Source organism: Pteropus alecto, unplaced genomic scaffold, assembly GCF_000325575.1.
Source record: "Pteropus alecto unplaced genomic scaffold, ASM32557v1 scaffold65, whole genome shotgun sequence".
NCBI lineage: Eukaryota > Metazoa > Chordata > Mammalia > Chiroptera > Pteropodidae > Pteropus > Pteropus alecto.
In genome coordinates this window covers 4,950,824-4,973,367 of record NW_006439191.1, presented here as the reverse complement: position 1 = coordinate 4,973,367, position 22,544 = coordinate 4,950,824, and the positions used below count along the sequence as shown (strand labels likewise).

Sequence of the window (22,544 nt, the reverse complement as noted above, 5' to 3'; positions counted from 1 at the left end):
TGCATGGGGACCAGGGCCCCACGCTGAGCGAAGCCCACTGAGGGGCGGCATCCCCACGGGGAAAGAGCTGAAAAGAAAGGTTCCTCTTCTTGAGAGAGGACCCCCGAGGACCACACGGTGTCATGGGAGATCTCAAGGTGTATTGTCCAGCTAGTCGTAGTCGGTTTTAATTCTTATGATGTAACTTTTTAAGTGTTCCTGGTCCCTTGCCTCAGGCAGCCTTCAACAGGCAGTCATTTCTCTCCTCTTGCTCTGAGGGCTGTTTGCTTCTCGAGGCTCCCCCCAGGCAGGGCACCCTCCCTCCCCACGTCTTCCCAAGCAGGGGTCCCGGGCCCCCTGGATCTGTTCCCGGAGTGACAGCCCTGTGCCATGTGCACGGGACACAGCTCTTCTAGCGTGTAGCGAGGGTCACTGTTTCAGTCAACAACACGCATCGGTTCACAGCCGGGGGGATTCCGGCCTGCTGGAGCGTGGGCCCCGACTCTTCTCTTCGATTTAGAGATGGGGACGCGGAGGCCCCAAGGGGCAAAGTGACTGTTTAAGCATGGAGCTGTCAGAGGTAGAGCCACTTTCACAAAGGAGTGTCCTCCCTCCCATGGAGTTCAGGTTTTAGTTTCGGTCACCTTCCCTCCCTTCCCTCAAACATCCCCACCCCGATTTTGCATGCTGTCCCTTTCATCCTTCCCCTGGGAATGTGGGTGTGACTGCCAGGCAGCCCCCCGCCCCCTGCCCCCGTTCTCGAGGTGCTAAAATGGTGGGCGTTTGCCCAGCGAGTGAACAGGCGTCTGTAACTGTTCGTTCAACCTCTTGGCCATCAGCACGTGCTTTAGAAAAGCAGGTCTGAGGCTCCCACGGGCCTGCATGGCAGCCACGCGGACCAGGCTTCCGAGCTGCCCCTGTGGGCGTCTAGGCTGGAGGTGATGGCTGAGGCCCTCTCCCGCTCAGCTCGCGCGATGGCATTGCCTCGTCTGGTCCCGCAGTGGCCCCCGTCAGCCTTATTCCTGTCTGTCTGGCTCCCTCCGGCTTCCCCCACAGCCACAGCCCTGGCCATCTGCTGCTCCGCTCCCCTCGCCCCGTAAGCACAGAGCGGGCCACAGGGTACGTGCTCACTAAACCTGAGCTGCCGTTAGCGTCACAGACAGTGAATCATATCGGCAGAACTGCCAGCCCCTGGGCAGAAATCCAGGGTAAGTCCTGCTGCCGAAGGCGCCTCCTTCCATGGGAAGCTCTCCCCGGCCCTTGAGTGGTGACTTGTGGAACTTTCGCTATGTCACAGGAGGCCAGGGGACCTGAACTGTAAAGCCACCACGTTAGCAAGCCCAGGCTCTGCACGTCTCGGTGGAGAACGGGATCTGATGTCTCAAAACCCAGTTTGCACAGAACTTCTCAGGAACAGGGCTGGTACATGAAGAGGCGAGCCTGGTCTCCACGGAGCCAGCCAACTGCATACACGGCGGGGTGTCCGCAGCATCGGCAGTCAGGCTGGCCGTCACTAGGGCCCATGGCTCCAGAAAGGACTTTGCCCCTGGGACACACAGCAGTGAGGCAGGACTTCCTCAAGGTCACTTGGATGACCCCTTTCAGAGTCCCCTAGAGACCCCCTCCACCCCCCACTGTCTTCCCCAGAAGCGAGCCCAGGCAGTGGTGACGTTCAGCCTGAGTGTCACCGGGCCTCCCGAGGGCTGTGAGCCTCTGCTCACACCCCCCGACGCCACACCGCCTGTCCCCCGAGCCCGAGCGCAAGCACAGACACGCACCGCGACGCCAGCTGCTCGAAACTCATTCCCCATCGGCTGTCAGACAGCAGGGCCGAGGCCACAGGTTCCCTCCGAAGTCACCTTTCCCTCCTCCGTCCCCGGGTGTTGCAGGCCTGGTGCTGACAAGTCCCGGGGCGAAGACGGGCCGGGGGAGCCGAGGTGCGGCGTTCTCCAGCGAGCTGTGGTTCATCGTGTCGGTGGCGATCCTGGGCTTGGTCCTGTTGGCCATTTTCCTGTCTCTGATACTGCAAAGGAAGATCCAGAAGGAGCCGTACGTCAGGGAGAGACCACCCTTAGTGCCTGCTCAGAAGAGGATGTCGCCACTGAGTGTCCACCCCCCGGGGGAGCCCCACGTGGTACGTCCGCGTCCCTGGCCCGGGACACTGGCTGTCGTTGAGAGGGTAGTGCTCCAGACCACAGGGACACGAGCACTGCGTCTGACTAGGTGTGCGGGCCGAGGGAGGCTGACTAGAGCAGCTCTCATACGTGTGGCTGCACGTTAGCATCTCCTGGTGCCGTAGGCCGAATGCTTGTCCCCCCTCAACTCACACGTCACATCCCACCCAAGCTCAGGGTGCCGGGATCTGGAGGTGAGGCCTTTGGGAGGTGACTGGGTCATGAGGGTTCCACCATCATGGATGAGACTAGTGAGCTGATGGGAGGCCCCCAGAGAGCGCGGTGCCCCCCTTCTCCACGCCCCCCTCCCCCATGCGAGGGCACAGGGAGACGCCCCCGGCTGTGGGCCAGGAAGCGCCGTCCACTCCATCTGCCTGCACTTTCATCTTGGGATCCGACCTCCAGAACCTAATAAAATCCCACGGTTTACAAACCACAGTCCGCAGGATCCTGTTGCAGCATGCAAAAGACACCAGGGAAGCTTTTAAAAATACCTCGCCTGGGTCTTATCCGGGAAATTCTGATTTTGTTGGTCTTGGGGGGGCCCTGGGGATTCGCATTCTTTTCTTAAATTTAAACTGATTCCACCGTGTGGCGAGGCATAGATGTTTCTCCTCTGTGCTCGTAAGTCAGGGACACGGAGAAGAGTTCTGCGTTGAAATCACCTGGGGAACGTATAGGTTATACAGCTGCAACTTGGGGGGACTAGTAATAAAAATGGGGGCATAGGGAGGGGCTAACGTGCTAGCTCCGTGTGTCCCCCGGCCCTGACACCCGAGGACGGGTGGCTCCTCACAGCTGCAAAGCACCCACTCCCAGGATGAGCGGCCAGGCAAAGGTCTGGGGGGCCGGGTCACACGTGTGGTGATGCAGGGGTCACTGCATGGAGCACTCGTCGGAGGGGTGGAAGGTGACGGACATCGATGGTCACTGCTGTGGCCTGTGCCTGCCTGCACGCAGAAAGGCTGCGTCTGATTCGCACCAGACACCACTCTGCTCCCGAGGTGCGTGCCGAAGGGCTGCGTGTGCCTGAGGGGACACTTGGCACGCAGACCCTGTCTGAGCCCGTGGTGTCCTGTGCTGCCACCGTTCTGGTCACTGGTCCCAACTCGTGGGGAGTTTTTTCCCATGAGCAATTCTCTGACACCGACTGTGTATCCTACAGTTCAGCTCAGTTCTGACACTGCTTATCCCACGGGTCAAAGGCTCAGCCCCGTAAAACTGCCCTCCCGCCCCCGACTTCAGATGCCAAGTCCAAGTCCAAGTCGTCACCTGGGCTTCTGACCAACCAGTTACAGCTGGGAGTTCTAATGACCTTTTCCTTGGGTGTGATGAATTTGCTGAGTGGCTCATAGAACTCAAGCATCTTACTTACTGGATTCGTGGTTTATTATGAAAGGATGTAACTCTGGAACAGAGGGTTGGGAGAGCTGCACAGGGCGAGGCAGGGGCAAAGGGCAGGAAGCTTCCGTGCCTCAGGCCCCGCTCCTGAATCTTCTTGTGTTGAACCCAGCGCTCTGTGCTTTGAGGTTTTTGTGGAGGCTTCCTTAGGCAGGCAGGATTGTTTAAACCTTAGGCCACTGATTCAGCCTCCAGCCACAGCAGGGGCGTGGGACTAAAGGTTCCACAAGGTGGTTCCTCTCAGCAGCCAGCCAGCCCCACCCTTAGGTGCGGTCCCAAGATCACCTCATTAACATGACAAGACCCCTTTGCTGCTCTCTCCTTAGGAAATTCTGGGGGGTAGGAGCTCTGCACTAGAAACGAGACAAAGACCAAAGGTGTCTTAGCATAAGTCAGTTCCACAGCAGTCACACTGTTCCAGCAGTGACTGGACGGCAGCTTTGTCCACTTTCCAGATCTCTCCTCTTTCCCATGCCTACGTAGCAGTAGCAGAAGTTTGGGGGGCAGGGCAGCAGTCCCTTCGAGGCGTCTGGTTTGTAGTTTGTGGTGGGAAGCAGCCATGGAGCGGTGACTTGGTGGTGGTGATGTGTGTGTGCGTGTGTATACACACACATCTCAGGACAGAATTTAATGTACGAGTGTGCAATTATGCTCTGTCACTGGGCGAACACGAAGAATGTCTTTTAAAATGTTCCAGACACTGTCTGATGCCTTCCCATTTGTTTCCAGTTTGACTCTGTGGCTGATATATCTGATGTGTCAAGCAATGTGACCCTGAAAAGTTACACCATGCACTTTGAGGTAGCCCTGTGTGTTGCGCGAACGCATGATCTTTTGGCATGGTGTGTGGACTGCACAGTAGAAAGGCGTATTTCATTGATGGGACTAGCTAGATTTTCTTACAGCGCATGCTCAGTCCTAACCATACAGTGCATTTGTCTTTCTGATGTTAATATCGGACCTTATTTATTTTGGATGCTGGAATCCTATAACAAGGGGAATGACTAGGGATGAGTAAAGAGGGAGGAATCCATTCGCCTACACAAAGTCAGGGATTTTAAAGTGTAGCGGAAGGGAACTGTGTGAGCACACAGCTCACTTTGACTGCCCTGGCAAAGCGGTGTCTTCAGAAGGCTCTGCGGGGCGCTCATGAAGCGGTCACGTCGTTAATGCGCTCTGTAGCACCCTCACCCCGCCGGCCGGCGCTACAGCCAGCCCGTCTGCAGGGAAGGGCCTGAGCCCTGGTCCATGGCCCTCTCCGTGCAAAAAAGTGTCCGGCCACAGTGCTCCAGATCAGCCAAGTTGCGTAGGGGGCTGCGGAGCGGCGTTTCCTTCACTGACAGTGTGTGATGCGATTTTCCATTCTCTTTCACCATTGGTCCCCAGCAGTGCCTTGCTCGGCAGGGCTTAGCCGATGCCAAGCCCCGCCGGGCTGGGGCGCGCCTGAGCATCAGCGGCCGCAGCCTGTCCGCACTTCGCATTCCAAGGCAGAGCCAGACCAGCCAGACCTGCTCCCAAGGCCCCCTCCACCGCAGCGTCAGCCAGCTCATGGACCTTCAGGACAAGAAGGTCCTGATGGACAGCACGTTGTGGGAAACCATCATGGGCCACGACAACGGGTTGGTGAGTCGATTTCTTCACCCAGAGCCTTTGCTAAACATCCCAGGAATGGTGGCCAAGAGAGAGCGTGGTGCTGCGTCCCCCTGACCGTGTACCAAGCACGCTGTAGCCATCTGTACTGTTTTCAGTTTGTCGTCATTGTTTGAGGAGCAGGGAAGACACTTTGTCATTTTTTTTTTTTTTTAGTGCAGAACAAATAAGTAAGTAAAGAGACAAACAGGCTATATACTTCATTAACTTGGGCAGAGGGGACTGGGGACATTGAAACTAAAAGATGGCCTAGACTCCAGCACAAGTACAGGGACATGTTTTATTTAAAAAAAAAAAAAAAAAATCACCTTTTTCCTTCTGGTTTATACTTAGAGAAAAGCGGGGGAAGAGTCAACAGGCTCAATGGTTCCTTTCCAGGAAGCTCAGAAAATCGTGGTAGATGAGTTTGTTGCTGTTCGTGAACTTCATCGTTCATAATTTCACTTCAGTACAAATAATTCTGAGAGTTAACCTCATCATCTATTATTTGCTACGGGCCCCTAGTGGCTGAAATGAGTAAAATCCTAGCGTTTTTACAAAAGCATCAAACGTCTTCATTATGCCGCCTGCCTGATGTGCTGTTCCTTTGGGATAGGGAGATAATAAACGGAGCCAGCTAAAAACTTAGCTCCTCTGCTTATTCCTCAGAGGCAGAATTAGTCACCTCCATTTCTTTCAACCATCTGCCTCTGCGTTTGGACTTCCCTCATCTCTTTCCAAGTTCTCACTGTTCCTTCACTGAAGAAACGATGACTTTCAGGAAGGGAGAGTCTTGAGTTTCCTGGCTCCAGGTTCCAATAAGTAAAAAAATAAAATACAGTCCTTCCAGCTTGTTCAGAATGATGATGCATAATATCCATGTTTAGATCACAGGCCTCCTTGATGTTAATATGATTACCAAATTCCATGATTCTGATTCAAATTTAAAGTTTCCAAATAGCAGAATTATATTTGGTTGAAACAGAAGGAATTGTTAGCTGGTCATAATTGACATGCAAAATGGCAGCTTCATATGGTTCAACCTAACACACTGAAGACTTAAATGCATGTGTGTCCTTCCCCGAGGACACAGTATATTTTTTGGTGGAACTGGGATCTTAAAAACATTGTCTGATTGCGGAAACCCCATTCTCCACTATGCCAATATTGCCACTTTTGTTTGCTTTCGACACTACTAATAGGCAGTGTGCAAATCAATGCAGCGGATGCTTTTGAAGATGCCAAATTACCTGTTCACTACAACATTATAACCAATATTACCAACCCTATTCAATACGTACAAATACAGTAAGAGTGGGTAGCAATTTTGAACTGCATCTTGCATTGTCTTCCCACTTTCTAGATAAGAAAACCGAGGCTTAGAAAGATTAAGAAATAGCACAGTCACACTCAAATGACACATTCTGGGTCAGTCTGTAGTTCCATGGGACATGATCCTTTTGATAAGGTCAGTGGAAGGCAAGGAAGGACAGTCTCGAACCACACCTTAGAGTGCTGAGCGTATCTTAGCCTTTAACAACTCTTACGGAGTAGTTTTTACATTAAACTGATAAACTGTCAGTTGGCCAATACCCTAACCAGTGACGACTGGCTTAATTTTCAGTATGTGGATGAAGAGGACCTGATGAATGCCATCAAGGGTTTCAGCTCTGTGACGAAGGAACACACCACGTTCACCGACACCCACCTGTAACAGATGGAAGCCTGCAAAACGTGAGTAGGCCTGGAAGGGGGCCTGCACACCCCGGTCCCACTGGGTTATTACAGACGCGTCAGAGATGCTAAAGGCTGTTGCTCGTTACAGAGTAACCCTTTAACGAAATGAGGAGTTTGGGAAACTTTTCTTCCTGTTAGAGGTCTTAGAAATGTTATTTTTCTGGTTGTCTGAAATGAAGGTACCGACCTTATGAAAACACTTATTTTGCTGGCTGTTTGGCACTGAGGGGCCTGGCTAAAGGAATAATCAGTGGCAATTTCCAGTTGGCCACAGTTGTTCCTAGTTTAAAAACTAAGTCAGTCTTTGGATAATTGTAATCCTTAGCAATATAGAAATGATGCTTTGTCATCCAGTGTCCCTCACTGACAATGTAAGTTTTCGTACATATTAAAGTTTCCCTCTCCCCTCCCCATTATGGGAAGAAGCAAAGATGAACAAATGTAGATGCATTTTAAACAGCATACCTGTTCCTGAAATAACTGAAAGCACATAGTCTTAATCATTTTTATTTGACTTAATTGATAAATAAATACAACTGTTGTGAAACCACTGACAATATGGTAAACTTCAGAGAATTTATTTAAACTTCAGTCATATTTCTTGGAATGGAAATATACGCATTTTCACCAGCAAATGCTTAATGCTTTCAGTTTACAATTAATTATCATTTCTGCAGAAACTTGAAAATCATTAAAATTAAATGAAAAGTACAAAAAATTTTTATTCTTACAATTTAAAATATATTCAAAATAACCTTTTTACAGCAGCCAAAACCCAAAATTCAGAACTACAATCTCATAAGCTTAACGAAACGGCCACATTCTAATTATACTGATCATTAATACTGGAAAAAAAAATAGTGGCCCGTAAATCAAGGCAGACTAGCAGCTGCTGAAGTTTTTCCTTCTGGACACTCATGGCTTTGTCCTTGTCTAAAAAAAGAATTGCTCCACCTTTAATAGAAGTTTCAATGGACTTTAGGCATTTAATGTTGGTGACACTTGGTAAGACTTAAGAACGCCAACAATTAAAATTATCCTAAGGGACTTACTACTACACAGGATAATCTGGTATCCTACATTATTAGTGTTTTTGAATTACATATTTTTTCACAAACATAGCACCTCATTAAATATCTGGTAAACACTCTGTAATCACTACAAGGATTGAGAGACTAAGTTCCAAAGAAAATGATGTGATTCACTTAGGATATGCAAGGTGAGTCTCAGGCATCACGGGGCTGAGGACTGCAGTCCGTGGTCCCCACGCTGGGGGACGCGCATCTGGACGGGCACCACCTTAGTACAATGTGGGGCGCCAGGTCCAAAACCCACGGGGCATCTACAAATCGAAATGGACTCCTGCTTTACAAATCACCAGTTAAATGTACGTGTAAAACAAAATCTTTGAAAAGGTCAGAAGAGAGAGTTTATCTCCTGACTCCAGGTCATTCTCTTAAAAAGCTACTACTAGAAAAGTCCAATTTTAATTTGTGAAGTTTTGGTGTAAAAGCTAAATACACTGAAATCCAAGTTCAGCAAAGAACTTTCCTTTTGGTGAGTTTTCACAAGCTGTACTCTTGGCCTGAAGAATCACTCTTTTTATGCCGAGGGGACGGGGTGGTCTTCGTAGGGGAAGGGGACGCAGTACCGGGTGAGTCGGTCCCTCCGTCAGAGGTGCTCGGTGACGATGCCAGGTAGGGAACTTTCTTTCTTCCAAGGAATCCTCCTCCTTCGAATCCTTTCTTCTTTAACTCCACCTTATTTTCATTTTCATCTTCTGAAGACCTCTTCTTGGATTCTAGAAAAGCTTCAGCTATTTTATGTGCTTCCAGGCCACCCTCGGTCTCTCTCGCACCTTTCCCTTCCGCTCCAGGGGACTTTCTCTCAGACACGTCACGCCCCCCAGATGCCCAGGTCACTTCAGCGTGCATCGGACCCAAGTCTCCATTCTCAGGCACAGCTCTTTCTACGTTTCTGTTCAAACCGACCGTCTGGAAGTCCCTGTAACCGTGGAAACTCTCGGTCCTCCTCGCCCGTGCTAACAGAGGACTTTCTCTGTAAGGCCGCAGGGAGCCGTAAGTGGCTGCTTCATGGATGGTTTCATGGTGCTGGAGCTGAAGGCTGAAATAGTTTTTCAAAATTTTTCAGGGGAACATGTCATTAATTAAACTACTCATAAATATATAAAGAATACTATATCCTTATTTCTATGTATATACTTAAGTATTTATGATGTGTACATGTGTATAAAATTACCAATGCAAATAACAGTCACAATCAAACTGGGTTTTTAATTAGTTGACATACAATATGTTAGTTTCAGTTGTATAACAGTGATTAGCATTTTATATAACTTATAAAGTGATCGCCCCATCTATCTGCCACCATACATAGTATTTTATATCGCTGTGAACATTTTTATAACTCGGGGGTATGGTGGTTAAAACTGACATGAAACCAATATTCAGTACTTGCCTCTAAGTTCAGATTTTAGATTTTTAACAAATATGTTAACTAAAAAGAAATACTGTGGCATTGTATTAAAAGTGCATATATACAAATACTGAATCGTTACGTTATACATCAAAAACTAACATTGTATGTCAATTATAATACACCTTAATAAAATAATAGAATCCCTTCGATTATGCCCGAGGCAAGGAGAACAAAAGTGCCATATGCGATTCAAGGTGACACATGATTTTTCTAATTTCCTTTGAATTCCTGAACATAAAATAGGCATCCAAATTAGCAGGAATTCACAAAATTACCTAAAGAGTAAAAATTTTTTTCTATGAAAAAAATATGATGCATGTACAGGGGAAATTCAGTAAAATTTTCTAAACAATTATGTAGCTACGCAGTCTGAATTTAAAACGAATTTTGAAAAACAGAACTATGTGTTTTGGGGAAAACTGGTGGAGACACTGTAATCAATTCGACTCCTATGACTTCAGCTCCGCAGCCTACCTGGAGTTGGACTCGCGCAGCCGGCTGTGCTGGACCACGGACGTGGCCGGGCTGATGTTGGGGGTTGCGCAGCGGGACGTGCTCAGGTCACACTGGTCCAGGAGTTTCAGCAGCTCCTCTTCAGTCGGGCCACCTCCATCTTGGGGAACACACACTCGTATTAACGACTCGGCCATCGGCCGACCCCGCGACAGACGCCTGCCCACGCGAACCTACCCGCGCCTTCGCTTTTGCTGACCACGTCCATGGCGGTGGTCAGGTCCCACATCTGGATGCTGCCGTTGGTGTGGCCCGTGAACAAGTAGCGCCTCGGCCGCGAGCCCATCCTGCTGGAGCCCTCGCACTCTCGCACCGTGAACGAGGATATGGTGGCGCAGTCAACGGCCTGGATCTCGCAGATTCTGTCAGAGACGGCGTACAGTGTGAACCACAGGGACGAATGCCGTTTTTTATAATTCATATATCTGCAAAGTTATACTTGCATATTCCACACATGTAAAAGATCGAAAGAGGTCAAGCAAGGCAAACTGAAGCTTTGTTTCTTGGAGTCTAGAGCAAAAGCTCTTATAAAACAATGTCTTTAACTGAAATCAGGCAAATAATCTGTCAATCCTGAAAGAGCAATTCTTTCAAAGGAAATTATAAAAACAAAAGAAACAAAGCAAGTAGACATCACGCTAGAAAAGATCTTGAGAAATCATTTAAATGTAAATTTAAAAAATCTAAAACCAGAAAACGTGTAGCTCTATAGAGATACCCAAATAGTATCCTCCATTAGGATAATATTCAACTGTTTCAGAATCTGAGCTGTCTATAAACAAAAAGCTTCAAATAAGCTTCATAAGCTGATTTTCTGCAGAGTAGTTTCTGTTTATTTATAAACATAGCTTTTCCTCTGGAATCACTTAAAAATTATAAAATGTGTTTTTTCATGCAGAAATTATAGTTGATTACAACACAATGTTAACCATCTGAGCTAAGGGAAGAGGCAAGAGTTTGGAACTGAACAAGGCTGTGAACACGGCACTGTCAGGATGTCATGTTACGACAGCAGTTTTAATACATGTTTGGCAGCTCCTTCAGCAAGCATGTACAGAACACTAAGTCACAGTGCTTTATAACATTTCTCAAGACAATAATTTGGTCTCTAAGTGCATCACAGGCACCTAATACATTTTCTTTAAAAAAAAAAATGACACGAAGAGTTTAGTACATAAAATTTTCTGGAATCAATTCATTTAATAATTGCTAATGACTGTAAGCAATGAACTTTGATGAAAAAATTTATCAAATTAAAATGTCAATTAGAGACCACATGCTAAAGGGTAACTGAGAAATTACTAAAAATATCAGTAGCGTCAGTAACCGTAATATGAATGTCCATAACCTTAATAACTATGAATAGGCATTTTACTTTTTCCACTTCTTTGACATGCAAAAAATTGTGTTTTAAAAGAAGAGAAATGTTACAACTCCATGTGTTTGAGGCTACAAATAATTTTTTTAAAAGTAAAAACTCAGTCATCAAGTGGAAAAGGAAACGAACTTCTACTGAGCACCTATTGCAGTTGGGGACTATATCTCGGATATACGTCAAATGTTTTTAGCTCATTTTATCCTATGACATCCTACCCAGGTAGCTGAACCTCATTTTATAAAGCGACTGGGGCTCAGAGCAACAAAGTAACTTGAGTGGCATTTACATGGTAAGAGGAAGTGCCAGAATTAGAACCCAGTCCAGCTGCCTGCTGTCACGTTCACCGTGTTCTCGTTCTATCACTTCCTGTCTATGCATCACTGAGAATCTTAAATATATCTTGGAGAATAAGCACTAAGTATATTGTCTTAATTTTAAGTTATAACAATCACGTGGTAATGAATAGCCTTGTCTCTTATTGTTTCTGGTAGCACTTTTATCAGTAAGTTAAATTATTCAATACTGTATGTTTTGTAAGGAAAGAGCAACTTCTGAACATAAACGTTTACGGAGAAGTATTACCTTTTCCCAGTAGATGAGAGTCTTACAAACAGCTTGTTAGTGATGGGAACGACTTTCTGGATAAACACCTGCTGATCGTCTCGCTCTCCAAAAGGCCCTTGGTCACAAACAGAAAATGTCAAAAATTAAAATTTAAATGGTTTCATTTAACAAGAACAACATTAACACCAAGCCTATCACTATGGCATTATGTTCCAAGTCTAAATCAGACACAAATGCAGCGCCACAAGTACTTCAACTTGTATTAAAAAATTAAATACATACTTCAAAATTGTATTTTATGCACTAATGCTGTAAAACTTGATGGCAATAATTTGCTTAGAAAAAAATGTATTAAGCTATAAGCTTTATATTTACTATCTTTCAGAAGAATTTAATTAATGAGAAGCCTGCTGTACCCTGAAAAGTTTTCAATCTGAAAAGACAAGGCAGATAAACGGTTTATACATTTTAGAAAATTTCTGAACATAGTTTTCATGTAAAAGTTAGATAAAATTTTAATCTCTTTTCCCATTATACTCATTAGCCAAAAACAAATCAAATTATTCATAAAAGTACACGATATACAACACAATTTTTAAAGACAGTATATTCTCAACTATCTTATGCGAATCATACCTAATACATGGAACAACAGCATCTTTAGTAGCCAATACTTATGCTCACTGTGAAGCATAGTGCAGCCTTTACAAAGGACCATTTAATCATTATAACCTTACATGTAAGGGATTTACTAGTAATAGCTCCATTTTACAGAGAGGAAAACTAAGGCACCAAGAAATAAGCTAACCCACTTGAAGAAACTGGAAATGAACCCAGATAGTCTCATCCTCCACTAAGCATACAGCTGCTCAATTACTGGACAACTCTCTAAAGTCTAATTATGTTGAAATGAGAGTTCTCATTTGATAACCTGTAAACAAAGTCGAAGTAGCGGTGGTGAACAAAATAACCAAAACGAGGACGATGGGGCCACCACCTCCCCTCCCTTCAAACTCTGCACTGATGCGCGAGTGTCACGTAACCCGACTATTAATGATCTGCACCTTGCCCTTTACAGCTTCTCCAACTCCTCTCCCCAAATTGGCTCCTTACCTTCAGAACACAAAACATTCTCAGACCTGTCCGATCTTCAACGCGGGAGAGGGGACGAGGGATGGAAAGCAGGACCTTTGGGCTCCCTGCCCTCTAACGAGCTCCACTGCTTCCCTTTCCAGTCACCTCCGTATCTGTCGCTCCCCTGCTCACTGCAGTCTCGAGCCCACCCCACCCCCAACCGAAGCTGGGCTTTCTCTTCTGTTCCACTGGTCTGTATGTCTGTATCTTAGGGTACCTTTTTAAATAAAACTATGAAGAAAAAAAAATCTCTCTGTTCCACTTTAAATGTTTTACAGGGCTGTTTCTAAATATCTTTGTTTCCACATTACACAGGCCTTGCCCCAGTCTGACCCCATAACCACCCATCTCATGTCCTATGCTTCTCATCCACCTACCAGCAAGTAATGACCTTGACATTTTCCAAACCCGCCAGGTTCTCTGGGCCTCTACCCTTTTAACACGCTGCTCTCCTTGCCAGGAACGGCCCAGACCCACAACCTTCTGCACCTTCACGCCTCAAACCTGAAGCCTCTGTGAGGTGTCCTGTGTGAACACCAGTCTCCACCACTGTCGGGGGGTAGTATCTACCTCACGAAACCGCAAAGATGAAGGAGCGCGCAGGTGCAGCATCCAGCACAGCATCCGGCACAGGACGTGACGCTGTCTGCCGGTGCTTTCCGCCGCGGGCCCTGAGCACAGCCACCAGACACGACCGTTTGCCTTTTACCCCACTGCTCCCTCTGCGGCACATCCGTGTTCCCGGCACTTCTTAGCTTTCCAACGCCTGGACCAAACGTGCTCAATAAATGGCAGTTGGCGCAATACCTTAGACTTGCACGATCTCGTGCGTCAATCACATCTCAGTGCAGCTGGAAAAACTACTGGCGCAATGAGACGGTAAACGGTGACCAGCACCTCGCAGGGGGCTGGAGCCACAGAGTGGCCGCCAACACTGACAGCGCCGGACATCTTCCTCCCAAAAGTACTAAGCCTGCACTTCCCAGTCACAGCTTATATTTTTTAAAGACATTTAAGAGTTTCATGCAAAATGATTCTAATGTATTCCTTCCCATTTTCCATCAGTGTTACAATTTCTGCTTATACAAAATGATCAGAAAGGTACATTAGTTAAGCAGTAAGTACTACAGAACTATTAAAAATACAGTGAGATTATATAAGTTACATATATTAATATATAATATAATCTATACGTGTATATACATACGATCTCCACAAAGACTGTGTGTGCACGCCCATATGCACATGTGTGTATAGTGGACCGGGAGCCACACCTAACTAACTTTACGTGCTTTTTGCTGCAGTCGGAGCATGCAGTGGAGACGTGCTACACTGTTTCCCACTGGACACTGCAGTGCCACCAAAGCGACTCTCAGTATCCAGAAACACCAGCCCTTTTCTAGCTTCAATCTTTTTCGGATTAATTAGCAATTAAAAAAAAAATTTAAATGTTTATAGCCATCATGGCTTTCATGATGTTTCAATTATGAACAAAATGGTTAGCATTTGGAGATATTTAAATGAAGAAACACTCTACATGAAAAGTTAAAGAATGGAAAATGATGCTATAGTTTGTATATTCGGAAGACTTAAAAAGTATGCACTAAATGTGTTTTAAACAAGTTTCACACTTAAAATGAAAAGTTACACTTAACACTCGCCTTCGGGCTTCCACTACCGTGCACACGCGGGCGTGCCCACACGGCGCCTGGAGGTGCCCGGATGGCCTCACCCACCTATGTCATTCCCAGAGGAATAGCTGCCGTGACTCTCCGTCTCCTCCAGAGACAGGATCTTGAAGGAGGCCAAAGGGGTGGAGCCCGGCTGCGTGGAGATCATGCCGCGGAACCGCGTCACCGTCCACGTCCGGACGTGGTTGTTATCCGCACAGACTGGGGGAGGGGAGAACATGGGAGTCGTTAAATGCAGCTCTCAGGACACTAGCAAGTCGCTTGTACGCACATTTTAACTTTTTTCACTGCGCTCTGTATTAAATAGATCATAGCACATTCGAGTGGCAAATGACATCTTTATATTAAAATTATAATTTTCACCTTGCCAACAAAAACAAGAACTGAATATAGTTTACCTTGCCACAAATATAAGGAATGTAACATACAGGAGAAAAGTAGCTTGTAGGGTAGGAAAGTCAGAAAAGCATGTGCAAGACACAAGGCACTGAGATCGACTGCACAGAAGACAAGTTGCCTCATTTATTTTTTTAACATAGAAACTGTTCGGCTAATTTCACTCAAATGTTAAACAACTGAAAATTTATTCTTGCAAATGATATTTGTCAAAAAGCTTGTAGGAACTAGCTACTTTTGCCTGCTCGGTTAAATTATGGAAATTAGGATTCCACATAAAACTGAGAATTATATTACATCAAATAAGAGTCTGTATTTAAGATATATACTCCAATTAGCTTAATTTTTTCATGTAAATATTAAGTGGTATATATAGTGAGATATATCCTAACAAATTGCCTTTTTTATCTGGATACTCTATTAAGAAATATAAACTCAAAAGTGGTATTATTAATGCAAGAACTACACGTTTGTGGCATGCTTTAATACAAAAGTGTACTAATTTGCCATTTATTATGATTTCAGAAAATTCATTATTAGCAATGAGCTATGAACTCATCAGTATACACTAGGAACGTGTCCACAATTTCTTATATGCATGCCATATTTACTACTGGGCAAAATGCCATAATTGTGTATTTTAAATAAAACTTCGGAAAGAAATATAATTTTGGAAAACTGAAATAAGAATAAAAAGTGTACAGATGTTACCTAAGTAACAAAATTCTCAATTCTCAATGCCAGTTTTCTGGTAAAAAGAAGACATTTAGTCCCAGGCTGGTTAATCAGCTTCGTGGGCAATCGTTTCCTGATTTCATAATTAATCTTACCAGGATCCAGAAAAAAGTTAAGTATTTTTAGCTGATTCAAATGAGCAATTATGATGATTTTGTTAATATTAATTGTATCTAATGTTTTAATACATGAAGACTATAGGAAAAAGAATGCCATTACATATACGTGGATATCCACCAGGTGGCAGACTAACATAGCTGAGAACTATATACAGAAATACTCCAGATTTTTGGCTAACCTGGACTTTCTTGACAAATTTACTTAGATTTCAAATCTATAAAATATTTGATGTTAAAATGTAACTTTACTCTGTTGTTCTCTGCCATCACACCCTACAATAACATTGTCACCCTCAAATTAAAAGCCATAATCACATCCTTTAAAAATCACGACGACCCTGGAAAAGTATTTTCTCACAGTAATTAATGACAGCATTACTCAGCATCTATGTGCGAAGAACCATGGTAAGTGCTGAGAACAGGGTGAGAACAAGTTTCTGCTGCCACAGAACTTATATTCTACAAGAGGGAGGCAGATGGGGGGCAACACACGATCAAGCGATGAGTCTGAAGAGAACAGACAGAGGTACCGATAAAGCGAGTGACCGCGGGGTGGGTTCGGTTAATTTAGACCGAGGGGCCGAGGAGGCCTCACAGAGCAGGGACCTGAAATAGGAACTGAATGACAAGGAGAAGGCAGACAAACAAAAACACTTTAAAGAAAAAGAACAGTGCAAAGATTCTCAGGCATTTTTAAGAACTTGAAGAGCCAATGGGTTAGGGTCACAAGCGATCAGAAAAGAAACGGGGAGTAGGGAGAAGCCTGGAAGGCAGACGGGACGCAAACAGGAGAGTCGTGCTCATTTATTTATTCCGCACACAATGGAAGCCAATGAGAATAGAATCTGGTTTCAAAGGACTTTCTGGCTGCGTGTTACCTTGAGAGAAATGCAGGCAGAGAGGCAAGACCCAAACAAGGAAAGAGCCAGGGTCTAGAAAGGACGATCTGCGATGCTGGGTGGGCCGTGATGGGCACAGTGAGGTGAGACCGGTGACACGTGCAAGTCCTGAAGCAAAGCTAGTAGCACTGACCGATGTGACGGGACTTACGAGAACGGGAGGGAAGGGGGATCAGTGTGATTCCTAGATTTCCAGCTTGAGTAAGTGACCAGATGGTGATAATGGGTACTAACATGGCTTTGAGAGAGAAAAGTGCTATTTTATCCAGGTTAATTCTGAGATGCCCGTTAAACATAAAACCAGATATAGGCACAGGATGTACAAGTTTGGGACTGCAGATGGTCGCAGGCGAAGGAAAAGTCAGGATCACTGGCATGTAGATGATACTACTAAAATCACCCCGGAAAGTACAAAGAATGGAGAATCTGGGACAGGAGTCTGGGGCAGTCCGACAGCAGACGGGGCAGAAGAGGAAGGATCGACGACAGAGTGAAGAGACCTCCTCGGCGGGGCAGGTGAGTGTGAGGTGAGCCTTCGAAGCCTAAAGAGGTGGTTTCACAAAGGCGTAATTACACCCAGACATGAACGCGCATTCATTCACCGACAAGGTGTTTCAGCTCCATGGCTATTCGATCAGACTGGAAGACAACGAAAGGTGTATCACCTTTTATGTTATATAGTTTTTATAGAAAGAAACTTGGTGTATGAAAATGTTTATAAAAAACTGAGGCAAGGAAGTGACCCACAAAGACAGTGTAAAAGCCAGCTCTGCCGATCTACCTGGCCCGCAGTTTGACTTTCATAAAGCCTGTCAGAAATCCATCGATTACAGTGAATCTCATCAACAGAACTTTACTTTGTCCCACTCGTTAAGCTTGAAAATCTGTATCTAATTTTAAAGTATCTAATTAGTATTAACATTAAAAAAATTATGGCTATAAGAAAAAATCAAACTGTTTTCTTCAAATAATCTCTTCATCGGTTGCACTCGTTTTTAACATTGTTACATGAGCAAAGTCACATGTAAACCAACAACCTGAACTCTGACCCTTAAGACACTACAACCAAGTTTGCATTAAATTTCTGTGATGAAAACCTTTCTCAACAGAATCATGAAAAATATTCTGAAATAAAATATGCCATGAGAATAGAGAGTCAATAAAAAGTACGCTACCTCCTAGATCTGTGTATACTACAACCAGGCAGAATCAAAGCGATCCTTACACACAATCGTAACATTTCTTCGGTTATTACACTTTCCTACCAGTTCTTTTGGTACGCTCTTCTCACGTAAGACACTCTTACAAATCCACAGCGGAGAAACTGCCACGCAAGGCAGAGTGATGAGGCAGACCTCCTCACCCGCCCCGAGAAGACGACGTTACCTGATACCAGATGCTTCTCCGACAGCATGATTTTCGTGACGGGACTCCGGTGAACCGTGAAGGTCTGAAAAAGCTGAGGGCCCGACCCAACCGTCTCGGGGTGCTGAACGATCACCCGCACTGCTCCGGAGCTCGTACCGTAGGCGATCTCAATCCAGTTCCCACTGACACCTAGACCGAGTCACAAGTGGACGGGGGCACATTAGATGCGGATGGGGAGCGAGCTGGCATTGCAGAGACAAAAGGGCGGAGCTGGATTCGCCGCTTCTATCAGCCCCAAACCCAGCTCAGCAGAGAAATCTTAAATCTCTACCATCGTAAAATCATGTTTTCTTTTACAAGTCGATTCCTAAGCCTCACTCCCAGATACAGTCGTTCACCCCTTCCTTGTACTGTATCAGATTCTATCGTAGCAACTGGAATAATACACTAATAATCTATTTTCTTGTCTATCTCTACTTCTCGTTGACAGACTGAATCATAATCCTCCTTTTTTCTACGTCACCTTACAGAGTGGCCGAGACATAATGGGTACTCAATAAATATTTAAAGAATTAATAAAACATATAAATATTAAAAATACCAAAGACACAAGACAGTATTCCTAAAGGAGTACTCCATATTACTTCCAGCCTAGAAGGGCCATGTTTTACTTTTGCTACAATATTGACTTTTCCTTGAATAATCAGGTCCTGTATACACCATCTAACAGCTTCATAACACTTGACCATGGAACACGTAAACCAATCTGATGTCACACCCATGCCGTCTCTCTAAATGTACAGCTCGTATCAGGCTCACCTGTGGCTTGGTTTTTACACAAGTGCCCAGACTCCGTCACATATGTAAAGACAGAAGGGATTTCAGTGACTTATATTCTTAAAAAGCTTCAGGGACAGAATCTAACTTTAAGAGCTGTTCTTTCTGATTCACGTCCCAGTACTTGAATCAGAAGGGAGAAGGCATGGCATGCCATGGGCGACACTCAAGAACCACCAGTACTTGAATCAGAAGGGAGAAGGCATGGCATGGGCGACACTCAAGAACCGATAAGGTGGCTCCATCCCCGCAGCCCCTCTGATTTAGACTGGAAAAAAATGCACGTCTCAACCAGAGCAGGGGTCAGCAGACTGTCTGCAAAAGGCTGGAGAGCAAACACTGTAAACTCTGCATGCCACACTGTCTCTGCTGAAGTCACTTAACTCTGTCACTGCTACAAAAGGCAGCCAAAGACAATTTGTGAAACTATTAGTAAAAAGAACACGGTTTGCTGATCACTGTTCTAGCACAATATAGTTGAAATCCTACTATAATTTCAAGCAAAACCCTCTGTGTACACAGGAATATTTCTTTCACAGGAAAGACGATTTCCTTCTATGAATTCGATGAAGCGATTTTATACCAGGAACAAATTCAAATCTAATTTTCCTGTACATATTAATGCTTCCTAGAATTCCTTTCCTTACAAATAAATTTAAAGTTCCTCATTTATGTTGATCTTTCATTCTAGAATATAAAAATTAATTTACAGATCTTAGTTCTTTTCATTGCAATGGCCTTGAAAAGCAATGGAAGTTATTAATATTGAACTTCCAGATATGTCTTTTCCCATAACTTAAAGTTTCTCAAGGAAAAAAGTGTACTTTCCAATGAGATTAATACTTTGAGCCCTTTTTTATTAAAAAAATAAAAGCTAATTGCAAAACAAAATCGGCTAGTGTAACGGGAAGGTAAATGTGCATTTAACTTTTTAAATAATTTGTCAATACTGTAATGATATGGCTTAAATATAATTCAGAAGATCTAATTTCCCACCTGAAATTATGCTTATTTATTTGTCACATTTTATTTCAATATAAAACCAAGTATAAACTTTAGACTAATAGAGATGAAATCTTCAGTACGGCAGTTATAGAAATGGAGGAGCACATGAGTTTTAGCATAATAAACTGATAAATAAACACATTCTCAAAACTACTTCAAGAACTTAGAGTAATTTTGCCAGGCACTAACTTGTTTTGGGTGTGAGGTAAACACTCAGAGCAGTAATAGCATCGTTTGAAGGATCATGATACAGTTCAGTTACAAGAAGATCATTATCCTTCATTCGCAAAGGGAACTTCTGCATATCTAAAAAACAAACAAAATTAAATAACATTAAAACAAATAGTGCCTCTATTCAAAACTAAAAACGATAATGTTTTCTTGTTCTCATTTTTAAAAATCGTGATGAACAGGACACGTGGCACGTCTGTAGACTCACCTATGTAATATATGGACCCATTATTACAGCCCAGCAGGAGGAAGGACCCGGCAGTGTCGTAACTAGTTATGGGAACAACGTCTTGAACCTGAAGTCATGAGATTATTATTAGATGTTAAACAGCAATTACAAGTTATATTTTCTGCTCAATTTCTCCAAAATTATCTTACTAAAAAGGACACTAATATCCAATTCAAGTAAGGCTTAAAGAATGGACTATATATATATATACACACACACCCCATTCACAAGAAACTCTGAAGAACTTATTTCTTCTAAAACTTTTTTTAAAAACTACATTTCCAACAGCAGCCCTTTCTTTTCAGAATTTAGAAGGAGGCTCTTTTTTCTGTACATGATTATGAGAACATAACAACACATTAGGACTGGAAGACCAAGTCTGACCAGGTTCCTTTCTCCCTGTATGAGATAAAATGACCCAAAGTCACACAGTAAGGAAGGGACAGAGTTAGAACTAGAATACAAATCAAATGAGTCCCAGATGGTACTATTCCCTTGATATTTATCATCATCGCTTTGAAAAGGCAGCTTCTTTTTTTCATTCTCCCCACTGACAAGTTTACCTGTTTCCAAGGAAACGGTAAAGCAAACAGGGCCTCATGTGCTTTCGTTGTTTCAAATACTAGGAAAAAATCAGTTTCCCAAGCAAATCAATCTAGTTACACATTAACAGCTGCTTGTACTAGTGATAAAGGCGAAGGGGGTTGATTTTTACTACAAAACAAAAACAAAAAAATGTCCGTCAGAGCTGTGGCAGTAAGCTCGAAATGAACCTTCCGTATGCAGAGCCAGGCCAGAGATGCACGTGAAACAGGTGACATCTACCCCAGAGGACAAGTACTGGCTAAGGAATGTCAGATGACGCTTTGCTCTGCAGAAGTTTATAAGCTAGTGAGCAAGAAAGGAAAAGGCAACGACAGTGCGACAGGCAATACAATCAGGTGTGCAGGACAATCGCGGAGGAGGCAGGAAGGGTTCTCATCTCAACCCCAGTGTGGGCAGCAGGGCAAAGGTCAAGGAAAAGTTCAGAAAAGCAGTGAAGCCTGAAAACTGAAAAGCCTGCTCGCTCTGAGTCGTGGAGGAAGGGGAAGGGTGTATCTGCCAGAACTCAAGTACAAAAAGCACAGAATCCATGTCCATTCCTATGGGGGAAAAAAAAAAAAACATTGAAAAAAAGAGCTGAGACTTGGGAAATTGATTCCTCTAAGCTGTTCGTGCACACGGCACTAATTTCTATGTGCACCTTGCAGTGTCGCACACAGTTAAGTCATACTAGAAATATCTGCAGAGTCTCGGTTACCGCCCCGAATCTAAGGGCAGGTTTTGGTGTCATTGGAGCCAAAAGGACGCCCAGCAGAACACTGAGGACTTCCAGTGACGTGGGCAAAGACGTGTGAAGATGGAGGGAAAGTTCTCGACATCCACTGACCAGTGTCCCACCCACGTTCATCTTCCTCAGCTCCCACCTCAGAAACCTGGGATGGATAAGGCCACTAAGTTCCTTTCCCTTCAGACCCATTTTTCAATGAAAGAGTGGCAGCAGCCCCATCTAAGGCAAGTCCCATCGAAGGCAAACATTTAACCACTCGTCCTGTGGGAGTATGGGCTCCGGGATGAGAGCCTTCTCAACTCTCGCTGCAAACCTCCACCAAGTCCTGCGTTTCTCCCAGGCCTGCCCGCAGTACACGGGGAACAGGGGCAGGAGGGGCGCGTGAGGTTACACAGGCATCGGTACTGCCAAGTTCTTCCCGACAATTCTCGTTTCTCACTCGTCATCAGTCTACTGCCCTCTGGTCTCCTGACATCCCTGAGGCCTTCTCTGCCACTTGGCACTTCACTTCCTGATCTCTTTGCCATCTTTATGTGTTCTCGTCCCTTGGTGTGTCATATCCATTTTATTCCATCTCCAATCCCTCATCAGACCAACGTTGTTTTCTCTTCTCTTGCTTGCTCCCAAACGGACGTGACGGTATCATCCAGCTCCACAGCGAACAGAGGAGTTACAAGCTCTGCCGTCCTGGCTCCG

General features: G+C 44.8%; 2 protein-coding genes across 3 annotated transcripts in view; one reads left to right on the top strand and one right to left on the bottom strand.

Annotated features, from left to right (window-relative positions):
• The window catches only part of USH2A (usherin), a 564,162-nt gene extending 557,265 nt beyond the window's left edge, over positions 1–6,897 (top strand). Inside the window, exons 70-72 of the mRNA XM_025049837.1 lie at positions 1,869–2,113; positions 4,959–5,177; positions 6,808–6,897. Coding sequence (XP_024905605.1) covers positions 1,869–2,113; positions 4,959–5,177; positions 6,808–6,897 — 554 coding nt within the window. The remainder of the gene's footprint in view (positions 1–1,868; positions 2,114–4,958; positions 5,178–6,807) is intronic.
• A 514-nt stretch (positions 6,898–7,411) lies between these two features.
• The window catches only part of KCTD3 (potassium channel tetramerization domain containing 3), a 31,953-nt gene continuing 16,820 nt past the window's right edge, over positions 7,412–22,544 (bottom strand). For both annotated transcript variants that reach the window (XM_025049838.1, XM_025049839.1), the window contains exons 10-17: positions 20,498–20,585; positions 20,248–20,364; positions 18,235–18,405; positions 14,745–14,900; positions 11,893–11,989; positions 10,110–10,294; positions 9,894–10,032; positions 7,412–9,044 (exon numbers count right to left, since the gene is read on the bottom strand). In XM_025049838.1, the coding sequence (XP_024905606.1) occupies positions 8,486–9,044; positions 9,894–10,032; positions 10,110–10,294; positions 11,893–11,989; positions 14,745–14,900; positions 18,235–18,405; positions 20,248–20,364; positions 20,498–20,585 (1,512 nt within the window). In that variant the 3' untranslated portion in view covers positions 7,412–8,485. The remainder of the gene's footprint in view (positions 9,045–9,893; positions 10,033–10,109; positions 10,295–11,892; positions 11,990–14,744; positions 14,901–18,234; positions 18,406–20,247; positions 20,365–20,497; positions 20,586–22,544) is intronic.